At 32.8% G+C, this 18,516-nt stretch overlaps 3 protein-coding genes across 3 annotated transcripts; 2 read left to right on the top strand and 1 right to left on the bottom strand.

The window, feature by feature from the left end:
• Positions 1-17: 17 nt before the first annotated feature.
• LOC101214354 (suppressor of disruption of TFIIS) lies at positions 18-2,854 on the bottom strand. Its single transcript, XM_031886404.1, is given in 5 exon segments — positions 18-334; positions 444-509; positions 795-1,019; positions 1,785-1,910; positions 2,757-2,854. Coding segments are annotated over 5 exon segments (669 nt in total). The 5' UTR covers positions 2,850-2,854; the 3' UTR covers positions 18-175.
• Positions 2,855-6,611: 3,757 nt separating this feature from the next.
• LOC101214908 (peptidyl-prolyl cis-trans isomerase A1) lies at positions 6,612-10,048 on the top strand. Its single transcript, XM_011656256.2, has 7 exons — positions 6,612-6,770; positions 6,951-7,124; positions 7,375-7,516; positions 7,599-7,687; positions 7,843-7,897; positions 8,022-8,107; positions 9,608-10,048. Exons 1-7 carry the CDS (start codon positions 6,717-6,719, stop codon positions 9,764-9,766), a joined length of 759 nt encoding a protein of 252 aa, XP_011654558.1. The 5' UTR covers positions 6,612-6,716; the 3' UTR covers positions 9,767-10,048.
• Positions 10,049-13,497: 3,449 nt separating this feature from the next.
• LOC101214667 (protoporphyrinogen oxidase 1, chloroplastic) lies at positions 13,498-18,296 on the top strand. Its single transcript, XM_004149431.3, has 9 exons — positions 13,498-14,027; positions 14,566-14,751; positions 14,883-14,967; positions 15,435-15,582; positions 15,686-15,766; positions 15,858-16,029; positions 16,802-16,961; positions 17,107-17,210; positions 17,684-18,296. Exons 1-9 carry the CDS (start codon positions 13,614-13,616, stop codon positions 17,981-17,983), a joined length of 1,650 nt encoding a protein of 549 aa, XP_004149479.1. The 5' UTR covers positions 13,498-13,613; the 3' UTR covers positions 17,984-18,296.
• The last annotated feature ends 220 nt before the right edge of the window (positions 18,297-18,516 follow it).

Below are 18,516 nucleotides of genomic sequence, written 5' to 3'. Positions count from 1 at the left end.
AATTCTTTGACATGAACTAGTATCGCTAGGACTAATGAAAACTTGTAGAACGTACACAAATCTGGTTTTATCTAAATAATTTCATATTCAGCTAATTTGACTTATTTTGTGTTATGCCGATAGCTATAATATTTATCATATATTCTTTACTTACAACTTTATATATATATATGACCTATACAAGGACCATAGTTTCAACTACAGGGGCCTGCATAGCTTGCTCTGGCTGGTCGTTCTCATCTTCGTCTTCCCATAACTCTGGCAATGCCTCTTTTATATTGTGAATGCTACCTAAGGCATGGTCAGCTCCGGGGACCAACTCTCAGCTTCCAACCTGCGGTAAAGAGGATGTGGCATTGAAGAAAAGATAAATTAATTGCTTAGATCCTGCCCGCTTCTGAAGGCTGAAGACCAAACAAATTAAATATATAATACACACTTACTATAACTGTATGAAGGCCTGCTGCTTTTCCATTCTCCATATTTCGAACACTGTCATCGAAAAAGATCTGGGATGGAAAAGAAAAGTTACGAGAGGATAAAGGGATTCTTAATGAGAGTGAGGTTTAATTTCTTGGCGTTTCGAAACAAAGAAGAAGAACGACAAACAAATTTATGTGGTTCGTGTATACCATATCAAATAATATGGGATGAAGTCTCAATTAACAAAAAAAAGAAAAAAAAGCTTATCTATCCTATTAATGAGAGTGAGGTTTCTTGTTTTTGGAATGATTGAAAATAAAGTAATTTAAGAGGAAGAAATATATGATGGGTGGTTTTCTTTAATTTATTACCGTTTTGTTGGGTTGAGTATCAGCAATTTTGACAGCAGCTTGAATGGCTTCAATGGATGGCTTGCAAATGATAATGTCATTGCCGCCATTAAATTTGCTTTCTAACGACGGGTTGTTGTTGTTGTTATTAAGAATTTCGAAGCATATGACACCTTCAAAACAATCTTCCAAATCCAACCTTTCAAGAACTTGAGCTGCATGGCCTTTCTCAGCATTAGTGAAGATCTGCATATGCATCCAAACAATAAGGATAATAATTATTAGCATGCAAGTTATGAGAAAAACACCCATTAACAATTAACAACTATTAGAGAACTTGTGACAAAATTCTAGAACGGAGAAATCTACTATGTGCACACATAATGATTTACTCACTCCTAGTCCTAATACAAAAAACATACTCTGAATAGAAAGCTATAGAAAGCTTTCAGTCACTCATACCTTTTATATCCACCTTAAATTAGAATACAAAAGAAATTTAACGAGAGTTTGCATGCTAAAACTTAAAGTGCTTTAATTGAAACCTTTTTAAACAAATAAGGTAGACTCCTTTTACCGACTCAAAGTTTTAAAGGCTTGAAGATACCCCACCTTTCTACAAAATAATCGATGTGAAACAACCGCATTTTTAATATTTTACCAATAATCCCAACGAGAACGTGAGATTTTTAACTTTTCTAACTTGTTCTCTGCAAATAGTTTTCTTTTTCACTGGGTTTCTTTATAAGATCAAATTTGGATTTTGGAGAAAGTTGATGAGACCCCATTTTATCTTAAAATCAAAGTTACAACAAGAGAAGTAGTTTATGTATAATTATAAACGTCTTTTGATATATATATAATTTTAGTAAGAGATCCTCAGCACTAGTAAAGAGTGAGATATACGTAGAGAATTTAAATAACGAACAGTTAAAAAAAAGAGTCAATGTAATTGTGAAATATTATATACTATGGGATGATGATGTAATATATTGTTTGTGGTTTGCTTACAATTTTGCGTTGTGGCAAGGAAAGAAGGAGGTTCCTCAAAACAGGATCAGGCTTCAATGAGTCGTAAGGTAAGGCACCATGCACATACCCATGAAACTCCTCGTTGTCAAATTCATAACCAAGAGCCTGAAACATAACATAACATATATATATATATATATATATATATATATATATATATATATATATATATATCCCTCACATCATTATTTAAATTCGACCGATCTTGTCAAATATAACTAATTCACTCATATCATATTCCATAACACTATCATCCATCATTTCATATTCATACACGCTAATGTGTTTTTGTTGCAAATATTTATTTATTATCGATGGATCATTATAATATATAACTTATAGATTTTGATATATTTGTAACTTTACAAAAATAACGTTGTATACTTATTTTTACTATTTCTAAAATTATTATCTATTATAATTATCCTAAAAATGTATATCAAGCCCAGCCAAAAATAGTTAAGGATAAATTCATTTGAATTCTGTTCAAATTTGATGGACAATCTCACATCAATAATTTATATTAAATGATGTTTGAACTTACATTAGTTAACTAGATTAATTTTTTAGTTATGAATCAAATTTTGTAAATTAAAATTGCAAACAATTTGTTAATTTATTGCATAACATGATATGAATTTATTTTCGTGTACATGACTTGTAATTAAAACATTTAGATCAGAAAATTGACCATACTCATATTTATTTTAATACCATTTAGAAGCATTTTTATGTTAGTTTCCCAAAATTTAGCTCTAAAAGATTTCTAGAAGTTAGGAAAAAAATGAGAATGATTATTAAACAAATTTGTTTCTTCTTTACAAAAACCAAAGTGTTCCCTAAACCCTTAAAGAAAAAACCAAAACGATATTAAACAAACTCTAGTAACCCTAGTTGCAAACTCTAGTATCTCCAAGTGATAATTAATATATGGTATTAAAAGCCTTATACCTTAAGTCCAGCCATGGTTGTCCCATGTTCCATGTACAAGTCCAAGCACATTTGAGGCACTTCACTTTCCTCCATATGCAAATACTTCAACATATACTCTGCATATATATATTCATTAGTATCAAAACAACTAGATTATTCAATAACATTACTAATATATAGTATGACTTTAGTTAATTCTATGTGCTTTAATTTCCGCTAACTTTAAAATTATGATTCATGTGTTACCTTCAATTTTCTTACGGCATGCTAGGTTGATTCCACAACTTCTTGGGTACAAAGTATCATCCATATCTATAAACACATTTATGCAAATGTATTGATTATATAATTTTAATATCACATCATCTCTTTTAGCTAGGCATGTGTATCAAGAGATCAAACAGAGAGAAACAAAGAGAGAGTAATATATATTATACCAAATAACAAACACTCATATTTGGAGCTTCCATTGGACATCTTAACAGCATCCATCTTTGGTAAAAATAACCCATAAAAAAATTAGCATACAATATGATCGAAGAGTTGGAGACATAACCCGAACACAAGACTAACCTAGTGTTCGTGTCTTAAACTGAACTAGTTAGGGCAAGAATAAAAACCTCTATGGAAATGGATTAATTAATGTTGGTTCAAAATAACCTATGCTTCCTAGTTTATATAGATTTGAAATTGGTTTGATGCCCTTGTTGATAAAAGAAGATACTAGCTAGTTCATGCAAGTAGATATATGATTTTTCAAAAACCATCGAATGTGAACATTTTTGGAAAAATATTCCCCAAGAATGCAATGCAATGTTTCCTATGGTGAAAAGAATAGGCTTAGGGAATAATATAAAAGGAATTAATTAAAATTATCTAATTTTGGAAATTGGAAGGATTATTCCATAGACGTACACGTGTATAGAAATAAATTACTTTTTGTCTATGCACGTACTAGAATTAATTGGTTAAAATACATTATATCTTCGACTTAATTAATGAAGGAGTTAGATTCATATCTTTATTTTTACGTGATGTTGAACATGCTTTATCTAATAGAAAGAAAGATAGGACCCGAGAATAATTAAGAGAAGAATTAGCTTTTTTCGTTATTCGACACTCCACCCTCTCACCTTATGATTAATAGAAGAGAAGTTTATTTGTTTTTTAAATGAATAGAGCAAAGGAGAGAGAATAACAAGGGAAGATTTTAGTTTTAAAAGGCAATACTATATGGTAGCTTAGCTTCAACTAGAAGTGAGCGCAGTAATGTACTAAGTATATATCATGTGTTAACATATATTCCAATAATTATTGGATTCCTTTCATTGGATAGAACTAATTGAGACAAAAGTGCCAAGCTGATATTTATTGAGAAAAGTGCATGACTTTGGCACATATTTCTTTTTCTATGTTTGTTGATATCTTTTCAACACTTTAGCTTACAACCTTGTGCCAAAAGAACTTTATTTTGTTTACGATAATATTACTTCGTACAATAATATGACTTTTCATATGTGCTTGTAAGCTATTGATTGACTTCAAAGCTTAAGGCTTAAGTTGATAGAAGAAAGAAAAATATTATAAAATTATACTCCCCTGATTTTAAATATAATCAAATGAAAACAGTTTTAAATTAAATTCTTTATAAATAATTATTTAGTTACGAAAAGTTATACCTCGTTTTATACTAATTCGTGTTTTTGTTTTTGGCTTAAAATTTTAAGTCTCTTTCCTCAACTGTTTTTTATAATAAATTGCATCTTTTTTAAATACAGAAGTAGAATTTGAATTTGGTAGCCAAATATTCTAAACACGAAAATGAGTTTTTAAAATAATTAGGCTTGAAGAGATAGACAACTTTGGATTTGTTGATATCAATATATACGTGAGTCGTGGAAAGAAATAAAATAATATTATTATTATTCAAAAGTTTTTCTTTGAAGCTTTGAGAGGTGAGAGGCAAGGCACTGAAGTCTAATGAGTTGAGGTTCTGAACAGTTATCGCATTGACTATATTGAAGCGTTATGCTTTGACTTGACTGTTGAGGCGTTACGTTTTGACATAATCGTTGAGGTGTTACAGATCTCATGTGTTAATGATCTTCTGAACGTTGAAGCTAGCGTTACAAAACTTATCACTATATGTATTCCATCTACTCGTCTCATTTCAATCATCTGAAATCATATTCTCTTACAAAACTCTCTAAGAAAAAACTTTTTTTCTCACTTTACTCGTTTCCTAGCTAGCAAAGTCATTCAAGAGTATCGTTGGTTCTTTAATCGGTTTTGGTGCAACTCTCGATCGAGTATTTTGGCTATTTTATTCTGGAGACGACGTGGCCAATTAAGAACTTTTTAACACTGTGAGCAAATTCGTGAAACGTCTTAAAAAGAACGTGATCTGCTACTCAACCTTCATCTAACAAGTTTCTGTTCTGCAGTTAGGCGTGTTTAGTCCAAGCAACCATAGTCTAGGTGCTCTATCTAGGCGACCTCCGCCTAAGCTTCCTCTCTTCTAACCGTTCAGTTCAAGTGATCTTAATTTAGACGACCAACTAACCAAGCAATCAAGTTCTAGACAATTTCTATTATAAGAATCCAAAATTCAAACATCCAATTGTTGCTTCTAGTACTTACATCAACAAAATGTGAAAAATGCATATAACGATGAATAATTATTTGCTTCACGCTCTATCGTTATACCTATGATTCCCTTGATTTTGCAACACAAGATACAAACATAATTATGAAATTCCATATGTAACCCAAGGTTGGTAGAGGTTTCTACAAAGAAACTATGTACAAGAAAATCAGTAACCAAACTTTGGTAATAATATTTGCATGGTATCTATACCTTCAATGTTTACATAATTTTGAGTAACCAAAGAGCAAAGATATAGAGAGAGGAAGAGTAAGCAAGTATCTTTCTAAATTATAATCCAATCTCAAATTTTCACCTCAATCAAAGTTCTCTAAGACAGCACGAAGTACTATTGATGAGATGATATTATCAAAGATCAATTAATCAAATAAAAAGTCCGCCCCTACCTAAACTTGACTAGAAATGATTGAACAATTTCAAAGGTAATTACATGCTTATAATAGAAAAACAACCATACCAAGTTTGAAATGGAAATTTGAATTTCTTAGATACCAATAAAAAAAATACTCTCAATCCAAACCACTCCTTCCACAAAACATATGCTCTCTCGTGATCTTTATAAAACACTATCTGCAAAAATAATGTCTAATATATATATATACATATAGTACAAAACATTTGCTAGCTTAGGGAATTTTTTTAGCGACTTTAATATAGGTCGGGATTCGAACCCCTCCTCAACTTTACGCTCATTTACGTGTGTTTATATATAAACTAAAAAAATAATAATATAAGTGGTAAAACTAACACATAGCCCCCTCCACTCCATATTTAAGGCACACTCGACACTTCTTATCAATATTTATGTGTGTTAAGATTCTATATTTTTTATTATATTTATAAATATTTTTCGATTAAATAAATAATTTTTCTAAAAACATCTAAATTTATAAATTTTAGGTTAATAGTTTTTAAAAAATATTTGAGGTATTTGAGGTTTTTTTGTTGTTTTTCATTTTTTTCTTTTCATATTTTTGATATTGTTATTTGATTGTTTAATGAGGCATGAGGTGTGTCAAATATTGGATAACAAACGATAACAAAAAAAAAAAAAAAATGGTGTTGCAGAATATTAAAAAAAATTATTCAGATTTATGCTACTTAAATTTAAGTATCGTCGTCCATGTTCGTAACAATAAAAATTTTATAAAAAATGGTTGAGATTCGGATAATATAGCAAAATATAGAGTTTTCCGTGTGACAATGATTGAGGTATATTTCTAAATTGAAATTTTTTTATTTATATTTTGAATCAGAAGCAAAGACGTAGGATTATCGAAGTTATCTGGTGAAACTTCTTGAAGATAACAGCCATGGCCTCCACAGTCTCAATGAGTGTGTTTTCCACTCTGCCTTCTCCTTCACAGGTTCTCTTCTAACTTCCAATTTTCTACACCTCCATTTACACTGTTCATTTCATATTCCAAGTTTGTAGCTTGAAATCGAGTGATTTCTGTTCATTTTTGTTTCATTTCGTCTCCTTATCCTCCTCTTGTTTATCTATTCGAACCCCACTTGTATTCCTCCTCAATTTGTTTCATCTACAGGGTAAATGTCGCCTGCCCTCGCTCAGTTCTAGGTCGATTTCTTTGCAAGTTCAAACTACGAACTCCCCTGTAACAACACTGACATGGGGATCTCAACGCTTAAGTTTTCCTATCTTGAGAGAAGCATCTCCTGTGAAGAACAGAAGACTCATCTGTGCAAACTCTGCGACAAAAGTAAATGAGTTATTGTGTTTCTTTCTTTCTTTCTTTCTTTCTTAGTTCTTAAATTCTGAGAAAATGGAGAACTGTTCCAACCCATGTTGTAATTTTGGATTGGAATAAATATTTTCTATCTTTTCGACTTGGAAGGGATTGGATATCTCAACGTTTGCGGATTGAGTTGATCTTTTGTTTAGAAATTTCCTTCTTGTTTCTGTATTGGTTAGGTGCCCATTAGAATTGTCTTTGTTTTCTTACAATGCAGAATGTAGAGCTCCAAGCAGAAGTCTCAACAAAGTGTTTCTTTGATGTAGAAATTGGAGGTGAATCGGCAGGTAGAATCGTGATAGGACTTTTTGGGGATGTTGTTCCAAGAACGGTAGAAAATTTCCGAGCCTTGTGTACTGGCAAGTTGGAATGTCCACCATCTTTTTTAACTGTAACTTTCCACTTTGTTCATTGATTTAACAATAAAGTATCACGGTGCAGGGGAGAAGGGATATGGGTATAAAGGATGCTCTTTCCATAGGGTGATTAAAGATTTCATGATTCAAGGAGGGGACTTCACTAATGGAGATGTACTTTCTCTCTCTCCCTGAACATATATACACATTTATATACTTGTGTGTAAATTTAGATTCATCTGTCGATACTCACAAATGGAGTCTTAGGCTTTCAAGAAAAAATGACTCCAATCTGATAAGGACTGTGTATTGTCGTTGCTTGGCTGCAGGGAACCGGAGGTATTAGTATCTATGGTCCCAGTTTTCGAGACGAGAATTTTTCATGTATGTCATGACTGTAGTTCTATACAACCGTTGTGCTTCTGGAATGATTCACATTTGGTAGGAATATATAAGGAAATCAAACTAAAACTGTAATGACACTGATAACTTTTTGACTTGTCTGCAGTGAAGCATGTAGGACCTGGTGTACTTAGCATGGCCAATGCTGGACCTGATACTAATGGAAGTCAATTCTTCATCTGTACTGTAAAGGTAAACTTCAGGATCCTCTTCTTTCTGAAGTTAAATTCAACTGCAGACTATTGATTTGAACATGAATGATATTGTTCCTTTTTCATTTTAATCTTTCTGTTCTGTTTAAGGCATTGAAGAAAAATAGCTAAAGAGTAGTAGGAGGAAGAGAAATTTATAAAGAAGCTCAAACAACTAATCATTAGGAGCAAAAATGTAGTATAAGTAATGGAAGCCAGTTGTTCGTTATCATTTAGCACAATCTTGTTGAAAATGAGGTTATTGATAATTGCAAAAGTACTGAGATTGCATTTAATCTTCTCGGTTTATAAAGGGCCTATTAGTCTATTGCTAATCTTGTATGCTACACTCCAAACTAGAGAAATGTGGGATCCTTTTATTCAAAACGATTTTATGACTAGTCATTAAATATTATATAAACAATCAACTATAGTCAATAGATTTAGGACCATGTGTTCTTTAGTAATATGTTTCCAGCAGCTTTGCACAGAGATCCTTTTTGTTCTAGTGTTAGCTGTCTAGATCATTTGTTTTCTTAAGAATGGATGTTCTATGGTAGAAACATTCCGGGTGGGATGGGGCTTTTTCTCATAGCCGTCGTCCTCCGTATGTAGATGGCGTTTAATTTTCCTCTCCATTGTGTCCAAAATTTGTAATCTTATCTGTCTTTGAAACTCAACAGCTGAGGTTTGGAGATTTCTTTTCTTTCGAAAACAACTCATCTGACTCTATAACAAATGGGTGTCAAGAAAACACCTCTGATGGGATACCAGCTATTCCCACTTTCAATATAGAAAGATGAAGGATACTCGATATTACTAAGATGAAAATTGCAGAAAAAAATACAGAACACTCTCACCGAATTGGTTATGAGCCCATTCGATGGATTCCTTTCCCTCTCCTGCTATTCTATCTTTCAAGAATAAAACAGTAGGATTCTTTACTACCAAAAACAAAAGCTACCCATTCTCTCTTTCTCTCCCTTATTTATTCACTCCCCCCACCTACAGTGGTCTCTCTTGTATCGTGCGTCGCTCCACTCATTTGTGGTCCCCACCTACAGTTGGTTACATAACTAACTCCCTCTCCTGCTTCTCTTTCCTATTCTTTCTCCTACTGTATTGGTGTATGATGGGTGGTCTAACAACCTCTCAGTTAATTATTGAGTTTCTCTTTTTTTACCACTAGGTCAATCACGTGTTTTCTTTTCATATATCAATTTTCTCTTATAATCTAATTCTCTTGTATTAAATAAAAGAAAAGGGATTAGTTTTCCCCAGTAAAATATGTCAAAATAAGAGAATTTTCATGCTTGAAATAGTAAGTAGATCATAAGATCTGGAAAGAACATATTTTGGAAGGGTGAATGAAGTTTATATGTTCATTGAATTTTCTTGAAGGCATACTACTTTTTGTTCACGATAGTAGTTTGTTAACATAGTTTTCTTTTTCTCCACATCTCTGTCAATAACCAATGCATCTACATTTGGCATCACCCAGACGCCATGGTTGGACAATCGCCACGTTGTGTTTGGACATGTGATCGAAGGAATGGATGTTGTGAAACGAATTGAATCACAAGAAACAAGCAACTTAGATATTCCTCGCATGCCATGTAGAATTGTTAATTGTGGAGAACTGGAGGTGAAAGTTGATTAGCCTTGTTGTAACTGTAGCTATTGACTTCTTTGAGGATTACGGGTATGCATGTTGATTCATTTGAGTAGTTTTGGTTAGAGTATAGTATGGAATTCTTAATTCTTGGGAATCGCATGTGGAGGGATGGTTTGATTTCTTGTATTCACTAGTAGCTGGTGTCTCTTTTTGTCCATTTTTAACTTAAAGTTCTTTGTTCTACATGTACATGTACATGTGAAGCTACTAGTAGCGAGATGTGTATTTTTTAAATTAAGCATTTTTTCTTGCTGCTTATGATTTTCATATTTCTTATTATGTAAGCATTCATTTTCTAGCCAATTTTCAATAATAAGAAAAAAAGTATGGAAACTACTTTTAGTGTTCAAAATTTGGTCTTGACGTTGAATCAGTGAACAACAAACCATTAAAACTAATAGATGAAAATCACGTAGATAAGTTTAATTTTAAAAGATTAGATGGTTATTGAATGAAGCCTAAAGATCATATTGTAACGGTTGATTTGAGACTTCTCTTGTCCCTATATTTCGCATATATCTATTATGATATTGTTATGATCATTGATGCATATGGTTGAAGCTGTCAACGACTTTCTTTTGATAGGCTCAAATGTTGGGTCTGTCCCACATCAGTGAAACATGAACATATAGTAAATGTGGGATATAAAGTGAAAGGAAATTACAGATAATATATTTTTAGAAGTAACAGTAAGAAATAACTAACATAGACAAACAAACACATAGATGATAGTATATAGTATATATCATATGAATAATCTAATATCAGAATGGGTGTGGTGAGACAATGCTTCTAGTAGTAACAAGTTCCACTTGTAATCCATTTCTTTATCTAAAAAAAAAATGGACTTGAGTGAATGATTTTCTCATACCTAAACGGACTCTCGAAATCTAATGGTAAAACTTGAGTCGGAGGTTTTGTATACTTCTTGTTAACAATGAATAAAGAAAATAAGAACATATGTTTCAAACAACGTATACCTATGTTTATTTTACTACCAAACAAATACCTAAAGCAGGAAATACAACTATGTGTTCTATGAATTCATTGTTTTTAAAAGACGTACAGTTGTATCCATATCTTGTATCTATATCAAAGATTGAGGGTGTATTTGATTTTGAAATTGAATTATTTGTCAACTGTATTTTCAAAGTTTATTTTCAACTGTTTCTTTTCCAAAGAGTTTAAATGCAATTTATTGTTAATATATATATATATATATATTATTTTCTATTATACCTTTAATATATTCAGTTTATTGTTGATTTACCATATGAATAGATTAAAAAGGATAAATATAAAGAACTCGACTTTTATTTTCTACTAATTTACAACTCAATTGGTATTATGTTTATTATTAACTATACCAATAATATCAATAAAATAAAGAAGGTTATATAGGTGATGTTTGACTTTATTGCTATCCATTATTGTTTGTAGGCTCTTCAGTACTATTGGATATAAGATCATTATTTGTTAAACATATTGCATAGAACATGCCTATATTAGCTTACCAAGTATACACATATATTAATTGGTTTACTACCACACATATATCCCTAATATATAAATTATTCGATTAATTATAGATATAAAAATTGTCTATTAATATGATCATTAGTAGATGTCTATCCATTATGCATACCAATATAATTATACAATTACATGATGAAAATTAAATATTATAATTGATAAGTACATTAATAGAAGTGAATTGAACTGTGTAAATTCATATTAAATTATGTATTTGATATAGATTCTTTCTGTACATAAGTGTAGTTATTAAAATTTAAACTTCTAAGTTTAAAAGAAGAAAGTATGATATAATTATGTGCACAATATAATTATCTTGAAAATTAGAAATTTTCAAATTTCAAATTCGGTATGGTGGGTTCTTTCTTTGGAGGGTCCTTCGTTCTCTCTTATTCGATGCTTGTAGAAGTTCTTTCTTGTCTCATGATCCTTTAGCCATTATATGTTCTGCTATATCTTATAATGAACCATGTAGTAATTTATAAGAATGTACAACTTTGTTATACTTAGAAAAAAAATTGGAAAAAATATATATGAATACCTCGTCTGAAGAGCTTGAAAGAGTTTGGACCCGTGTTGACAATAGTTTTTTGAACCGGGGTATCCAAAATACCATAATATGTCATTTCTTCGCTTTTCTAATTGACAATTCTCTTCATCTTTAGATTTTCTACGATTTATAAAATAATAAACATTCAAAACATAAATTTTTATACAAACTATATCGTCTCTTTTGAACCTTCTATAATTACAAAGTCTGATAACAAAGGCGATATTCAACTTTTCCATAATACAATCATAACTATTCGAAGAAGAAATTTGAACAAACAGAGCCTAAACAATAATTTTGAATCAACATGACAATTAAAGGACTATAGTGGCATCAAAGAATCTGATTAAATATGAAGAAATTAAACTATTGGTTCGTTCGAAAATTTATATGAGAAACATAATACGTTTTGAAATAACTTGAATATGAAGTAAAAGCATGCAAAATTCTTTCGAAAGTAGAGCAAAGTAAAGCGACCGAAATTCAGATGTTCTTCTGAAGCAATGCAAAGTAAAGCGGTCGAAGAAGAGGAAGAGATTTGGAATAATCATGTATATAACAAATGTGATTCGGGAGAAAACTGGTAAGAAGATGAATAGATGGACTTTCAAACTTTCTTTAGGGTTTTGAATGAAAGAAGGAAGTAGTCGGTCGAAGTCTAAGAAAAAATGATCACTTGTAGATATTTTAATTTTTGTAGGCATGAGATGGATCTTCCCATTAATGTCTTTATATTTTTTGGGAAAAATTTTTATGTAGCATTTGGAATTAATTGTATTTTTTAGATTGAGTAGGGGCATTTATGAAATTATTTATGTTTTGTTATTTTGCCAAAGTAAAACTCATAATTTATTATTCTTCTTGATAGCCTTAAATTATAAGAGCGTCATAATAACCTATCTTGGACCAAATATCCGTTTCGACTTAATGGACTCTTGACATTTGTCTATATTATATGAGGTGTGAGTATCCTTGGTTTTTTCAAGGTGGAACTCTTGACATCTCCAACATGCCCCTCAAGATGGTGCTTCTCCAACATGCCCCTCAAAATGGTGCTTATTTGAGTTCACGTATCTTGGACTGAATATGCGTTTAGGCTTAATTATGTAGTTTTAATGGGTTGTGTCCCTTCTTGTAATCTTTTTGTTTTATCTTCTTATTTATCATCTCAATCTTGAGTTTATTGGATAGATTCAATGTCTTTATTCTTCCTTTTTTGTGTTTGAATTGTGTTCTACATTGTGTTCTCCTTTTTCTGATCTTTCTTTCTCATCCTTGTTGGGTATGGCAGTAAGAAAATAAAATTGTGACCCATGAAGAGGCCTATTCTTTATAATAACATCTATAATATATATGAAAACAAAATATTTAGAAACCATGCCATTACAAATAGGTTGATCATCTCATACAAAATGTCACACCATAATTGTATTAGTTTTTTTAATAATACAAAACTCTGTTTACTTAAGAACAAACACTAAAATCAAAATGATGTATAAAGTAGAGAAAGTGAAGTAAAGAAAATTATAGGATTAAATTCTAATTCCATCGAAGCATTAGGAATGAATTGGTAAATTAAATTTCTAAGGTACGTATATACATATATAGATATAGATATATGAGTCATGTGTCATATTGAGACAAAATTCCTTCAGAAATGTTGTTGTAGATAGATAACACATCCCTTCTTCAACTTCACTCTTCATCATCCTCTCTTCACCCTCCAAAACTCTCACTTCCCTCTCCCCCATGGCCACCGGCTCCACACTCCTCACCGACCTCCCTTTCCGGCGCCCTCACCCTCTCACTCTTCTCCGCCCCTCAAACATTCCTTCTTTTCACCCACTCCACATCTCTCTCCAAAACAATCGCCTTCGCTCCTATTTCCGATGTTCAATTGCCGAGGGCTCCACCGCTCTTTCCCCTTCCAATGCCTCTTCCCAGTCTTCTATCCTGGATTGTGTGGTCGTCGGTGCTGGAATTAGTGGCCTCTGCATCGCTCAGGCTCTTGCTACCAAACACCCCGATGTTGCCCCTAACATCATTGTCACCGAGGCCAAGGATCGCGTTGGAGGCAACATCACTACGGTTGAGAGAGATGGATATCTCTGGGAAGAAGGCCCTAATAGCTTCCAACCTTCCGATCCTATTCTCACCATGGTGGTTAGTATCATTCGTTCGACCAAAACTTTAGTTTCTAACTAAATTTGGGGTCAAATTCGAGAGGAAACTTTAAGAATGTATAACTTCTATAGTAAATTTTATAATCTGAGACGAAGTATGGAGGGTAAGGATCTTCTCTTACCTTCAAGCCGCCATCGTCTAAGGCAAATTATTAGCCTTAGCTGATTGACCGTTTCTATTTCCCTATTTTGATCGTTAATTATGAGACAAGCAGGCCTCTTCTGACCATACATGTTCTAGGTGATTCCGTGCTAAGAGTTTTATATATGCATGATGGAGGAAGGTGCCCACTCTAAGTTGCGTAGTTTTGTTGATTGTAGTTCCATGGGATTTATGCTCTAACTAGAATCAGTGTAGTCGGACATTCTTCGTATTCGCTACCATTTACTACCGAGGGATTTAATCTTAGATTTTTATATTGTGTCAGGTGCATGAAAGGTTTATATGTATTGTCAGGAAGTGATTTAGTTTGTGTACTTTTCCCTTGGTTTATTTGTTAATTCTTATACAATGGCAGGTGGATAGTGGCTTAAAAGATGATTTAGTTCTGGGAGACCCAGATGCACCTCGATTTGTATTGTGGAATGGAAAGCTCAGACCAGTGCCTGCGAAACCTAATGATCTACCTTTCTTTGACCTGATGAGCATTGGTGGAAAAATCAGAGCAGGCTTTGGTGCCCTGGGCATTCGCCCTCCTCCTCCAGTTTGTCTTCTCAATTCTTTTTCTCTATATTGAAGTACATTGTCACTTTTTACTTCCCTCATCAATCTCAGAAAAACAAATATTTATTGTTTTTAGGTTCTCATATGTTGTAACACTAACAAAGGTAACAGGGTCGAGAGGAATCAGTTGAAGAATTTGTCCGTCGGAACCTTGGCAATGAAGTTTTTGAACGTTTGATAGAGCCATTTTGTTCTGGTGATTAACCTTATTCAATTAGATCTATATATCTATTTTTTCTTGCAAATTTTCTCTATCCATGTAATTCCTATTTTCTCGGTATCCAATTCATAGTAAGATCTAGAGAAATATTTGGACTTATGCAATGAAGACTTAAGAAATGAAGCTTAGGCTTGATGAGTAGGTTTACTAATTTGATAAACTACATTACCCTAACTTTTGAGTTCCGATTTTATGCTACAGTCAACACACTAAATTTTATTAATAGTGAACTAAACCATGGCATGAACTCAATTCTTATTATTCATTTGTTAGTAGAATCAAACGTAAATTACCATTTTGTTACTAGTAATAAAAAACACAATAGTAATGGCTAAACCATTTGTACTCTTTAGGAAAATTATAATAATTTAGTTTCAAGGTTATACTTCTTTGGTTGATTGTTTTACTCATTGTCAGTTGTTGACTTGAAACTATCTGTTCAGGTGTATACGCTGGTGACCCTTCAAAGCTAAGCATGAAAGCAGCTTTTGGTAAGGTTTGGAGGCTAGAGCAAAATGGTGGTAGTATTATTGGTGGGACTTTCAAAGCACTTCAAGAAAGGAATAAAACTACCAAACCACCAAGAGATCCGTAATGATTTAACTTCATGAAGTTTCTCCGTTTTTTTTCTTTTTTCCCTCCTCACCACTTTATGATATATTGTGTGTTTAATAACCATCTTCTTCTATTCCAGGCGTCTACCAAAGCCTAAGGGCCAAACTGTTGGATCTTTTCGGAAAGGACTTACCATGTTGCCAAATGCTATTTCTACTTGGTAAGCTTCAATTTTAAGACTAGTTTTCTGATTGCCTTTTTGACTTGGTCTTTAGATTTAACATTTCTTCAACTTTTTCTGTTGATTGTAGTTTGGGGAGTAAAGTAAAAGTATCTTGGAAGCTATCTAGTATCAGTAAAGTGGATGACGGAGGTTATAGTTTGACATACGAAACACCAGAAGGACTAGTCTCCATACTAAGCAGAAGTGTCATCATGACGGTTCCTTCTTATATTGCTGGCACTCTGTTGCGTCCAATCTCGGTAATTTAATTTCCTGGGACTTGAATGTGATTTTTGTCCTTTCAACAGTATTTTTATGATATTCATTTACATATATAGTTCCAGCTTTTCCATTGCATTCTTTATTGTTAATGATTGCAGCACCTTTTGCAATTCTAATCAACAGTTGAGTGTATCACTTGGAATTGACATTGTGGAAACACACTTCAACATTAGTCAGGTTGCAAAATAGATGTTTAACACTTTCTAGAGAATTTGGGATATTTGAGCGGAAGTTATGGGAGATTGTCAGGTATTTTTATTTTATTTTATTTTATTGATAAGAAAGAGAAACCATTTCACAGATGAGATGAAGTTATAAAAGATGGTGGGAGAGCCCAATATCGGAAACAAACAAATGAAGATTGCAAATAATTATTCTAGCTGGTATAAAGATCACATAAAATACAACTATTGAAAGAAGCATTTAATTTTTTTATTTTTTTGAAAAGGTATTGTAATACTACTTGGGTGGGGGAATTTGAACTCGGGACCTTTTGTCCTCATATATATATAGGTGCTAGTTGAGCTAAGCTCATGTTGGCGAAACATATAACTACTTCATCAAGAAAGCTACAATCAATACATTAGGAAGAGAACTTGAAACTCAATTTACTCACAAGTGCAGAATATATGTATCTTGCAAATTCTGTACAGTAGTGCAGCTGATTGGTGCAAGAATAGGAAGTCCTGAATTTGTTGGTTGGTTCTCTGTTTTTAAGTTTGTTTATCTTCGATGATTCCTTCCCTGCAGGGGAAAGCTGCAGATGCACTTTCAAAATTTTATTATCCACCAGTTGCATCAGTGACCATATCATATCCAAAAGGAGCAATTAGGAAAGAATGCTTGATTGATGGTGAACTAAAGGGGTTTGGTCAATTGCACCCTCGTAGCCAGGGGGTGACTACTTTGGGTAAATCCGCATTCTTTACATTTCATCTGGCAGTCTGCCCTTAACTTCTGTTGACTTATATTTTGCCACACGATTCTTACAGCCCTAGCTGTTGGTCAGTTGGGTTGTTAAATTGCATTCAAATTCATGCTTCACTTTGTTGCAGGAACTATATACAGCTCATCACTTTTTCCTAATCGAGCGCCAGATGGAAGGGTATTGCTCTTGAACTACATTGGAGGGGCTACTAATACTGGAATTCTTTCTCAGGTATGTTTTTTTAACCACGGTTTGAAATTGAGCTTTCTGAATCATACGTGAAGTTTTGCTAGGAAATTGAAAAAGGCTTAATGTTGTATCTATATTTATATGCTTAGTAGTATTGATAATAATGGTACGATTAGGAAAGTTTCAACTACCATTTCTAACTCACTTTTTTAGATGAGAGACTGGTATAAATAACAAAAGAGATCTCTGCCTCGGGACTTGCCACTAAGTCAAGCAATTTGTAACCAACTTGGGTACTACATCTATAATTTTTCAAGGAACAGAAAATATGCAAATGTTGAATCATATTGATTTTCAAAATCTAGTAAAAGGAGCTTTTGAATTTGGCTTACATAAAAAATTGGTGTCCTTTGAATACCATTTTAAGTTCCATCTTCCATCCCTACTGTTTCTTATTTATAGCATTAGTTTTATTGTTATTATCTTGTAATTTGTAAGTACTTTTGTCACAACAGACAGAGAGCGAGCTCATAGAAGTAGTTGATCGGGATTTAAGAAAAATCCTCATAAACCCAAACGCAGAGGATCCTCTACCATTGAGCGTGAGGGTGTGGCCACAAGCCATTCCACAGTTCTTGATTGGCCATCTCGATGTTCTAGACACCGCCAAGGCCGGACTGAGAGAGGCTGGAATGGAGGGGCTATTTTTAGGTGGAAACTATGTATGCGGTGTGGCCTTGGGGAGATGTGTTGAGGGTGCCTATGAAGCTGCAGCTGAGGTAGCTGGTTTTCTGTCTAAAAAAGTGTACAAATAAATAGCTACTTCTTTTTGCTTTCTACCATTAGTAGGCACATAACCAAACTGATGGGCTCTTCACGCCATTGAGTTGTAACTTGTAAGGGATGGCGATCTTGCTTTGCAGATATGGTCTTTTATCTTGATTTTCGATTTGCTTTATTGTAGCAATAGTTGTAATCCTATTTTTAGGGTGAATCCTAACATGTTGAGCTCTCTAAAACTTCTTATGGCTCGACTTTGAGTGAATTGGACTTTTTTAGGGATTGTTTGGGATATTAAATTGGTTATTCTAGTTTGTAGTTATTATATTCTATATTGTACTTTGTATTTATGGTATTGACTATTTTAGTCCATAGGGTATAATAAACACCGGTAGATTTTATGTTATGGTATTGACTATTTTAGTCCATAAGGTATAATAAACACCGGTAGATTTTATGTCATGGGGGACTCGAGCCTCCACAACTTTATGATATATATTAAAAAAACTTAATATTGTATCTATATATTAAAAAAGCTTAATATTGTATCAATATCATTAGTTGATTT

This window comes from Cucumis sativus, chromosome 5, assembly GCF_000004075.3.
Source record: "Cucumis sativus cultivar 9930 chromosome 5, Cucumber_9930_V3, whole genome shotgun sequence".
NCBI lineage: Eukaryota > Viridiplantae > Streptophyta > Magnoliopsida > Cucurbitales > Cucurbitaceae > Cucumis > Cucumis sativus.
This window is presented reverse-complemented; position numbering and strand designations above follow the sequence as displayed.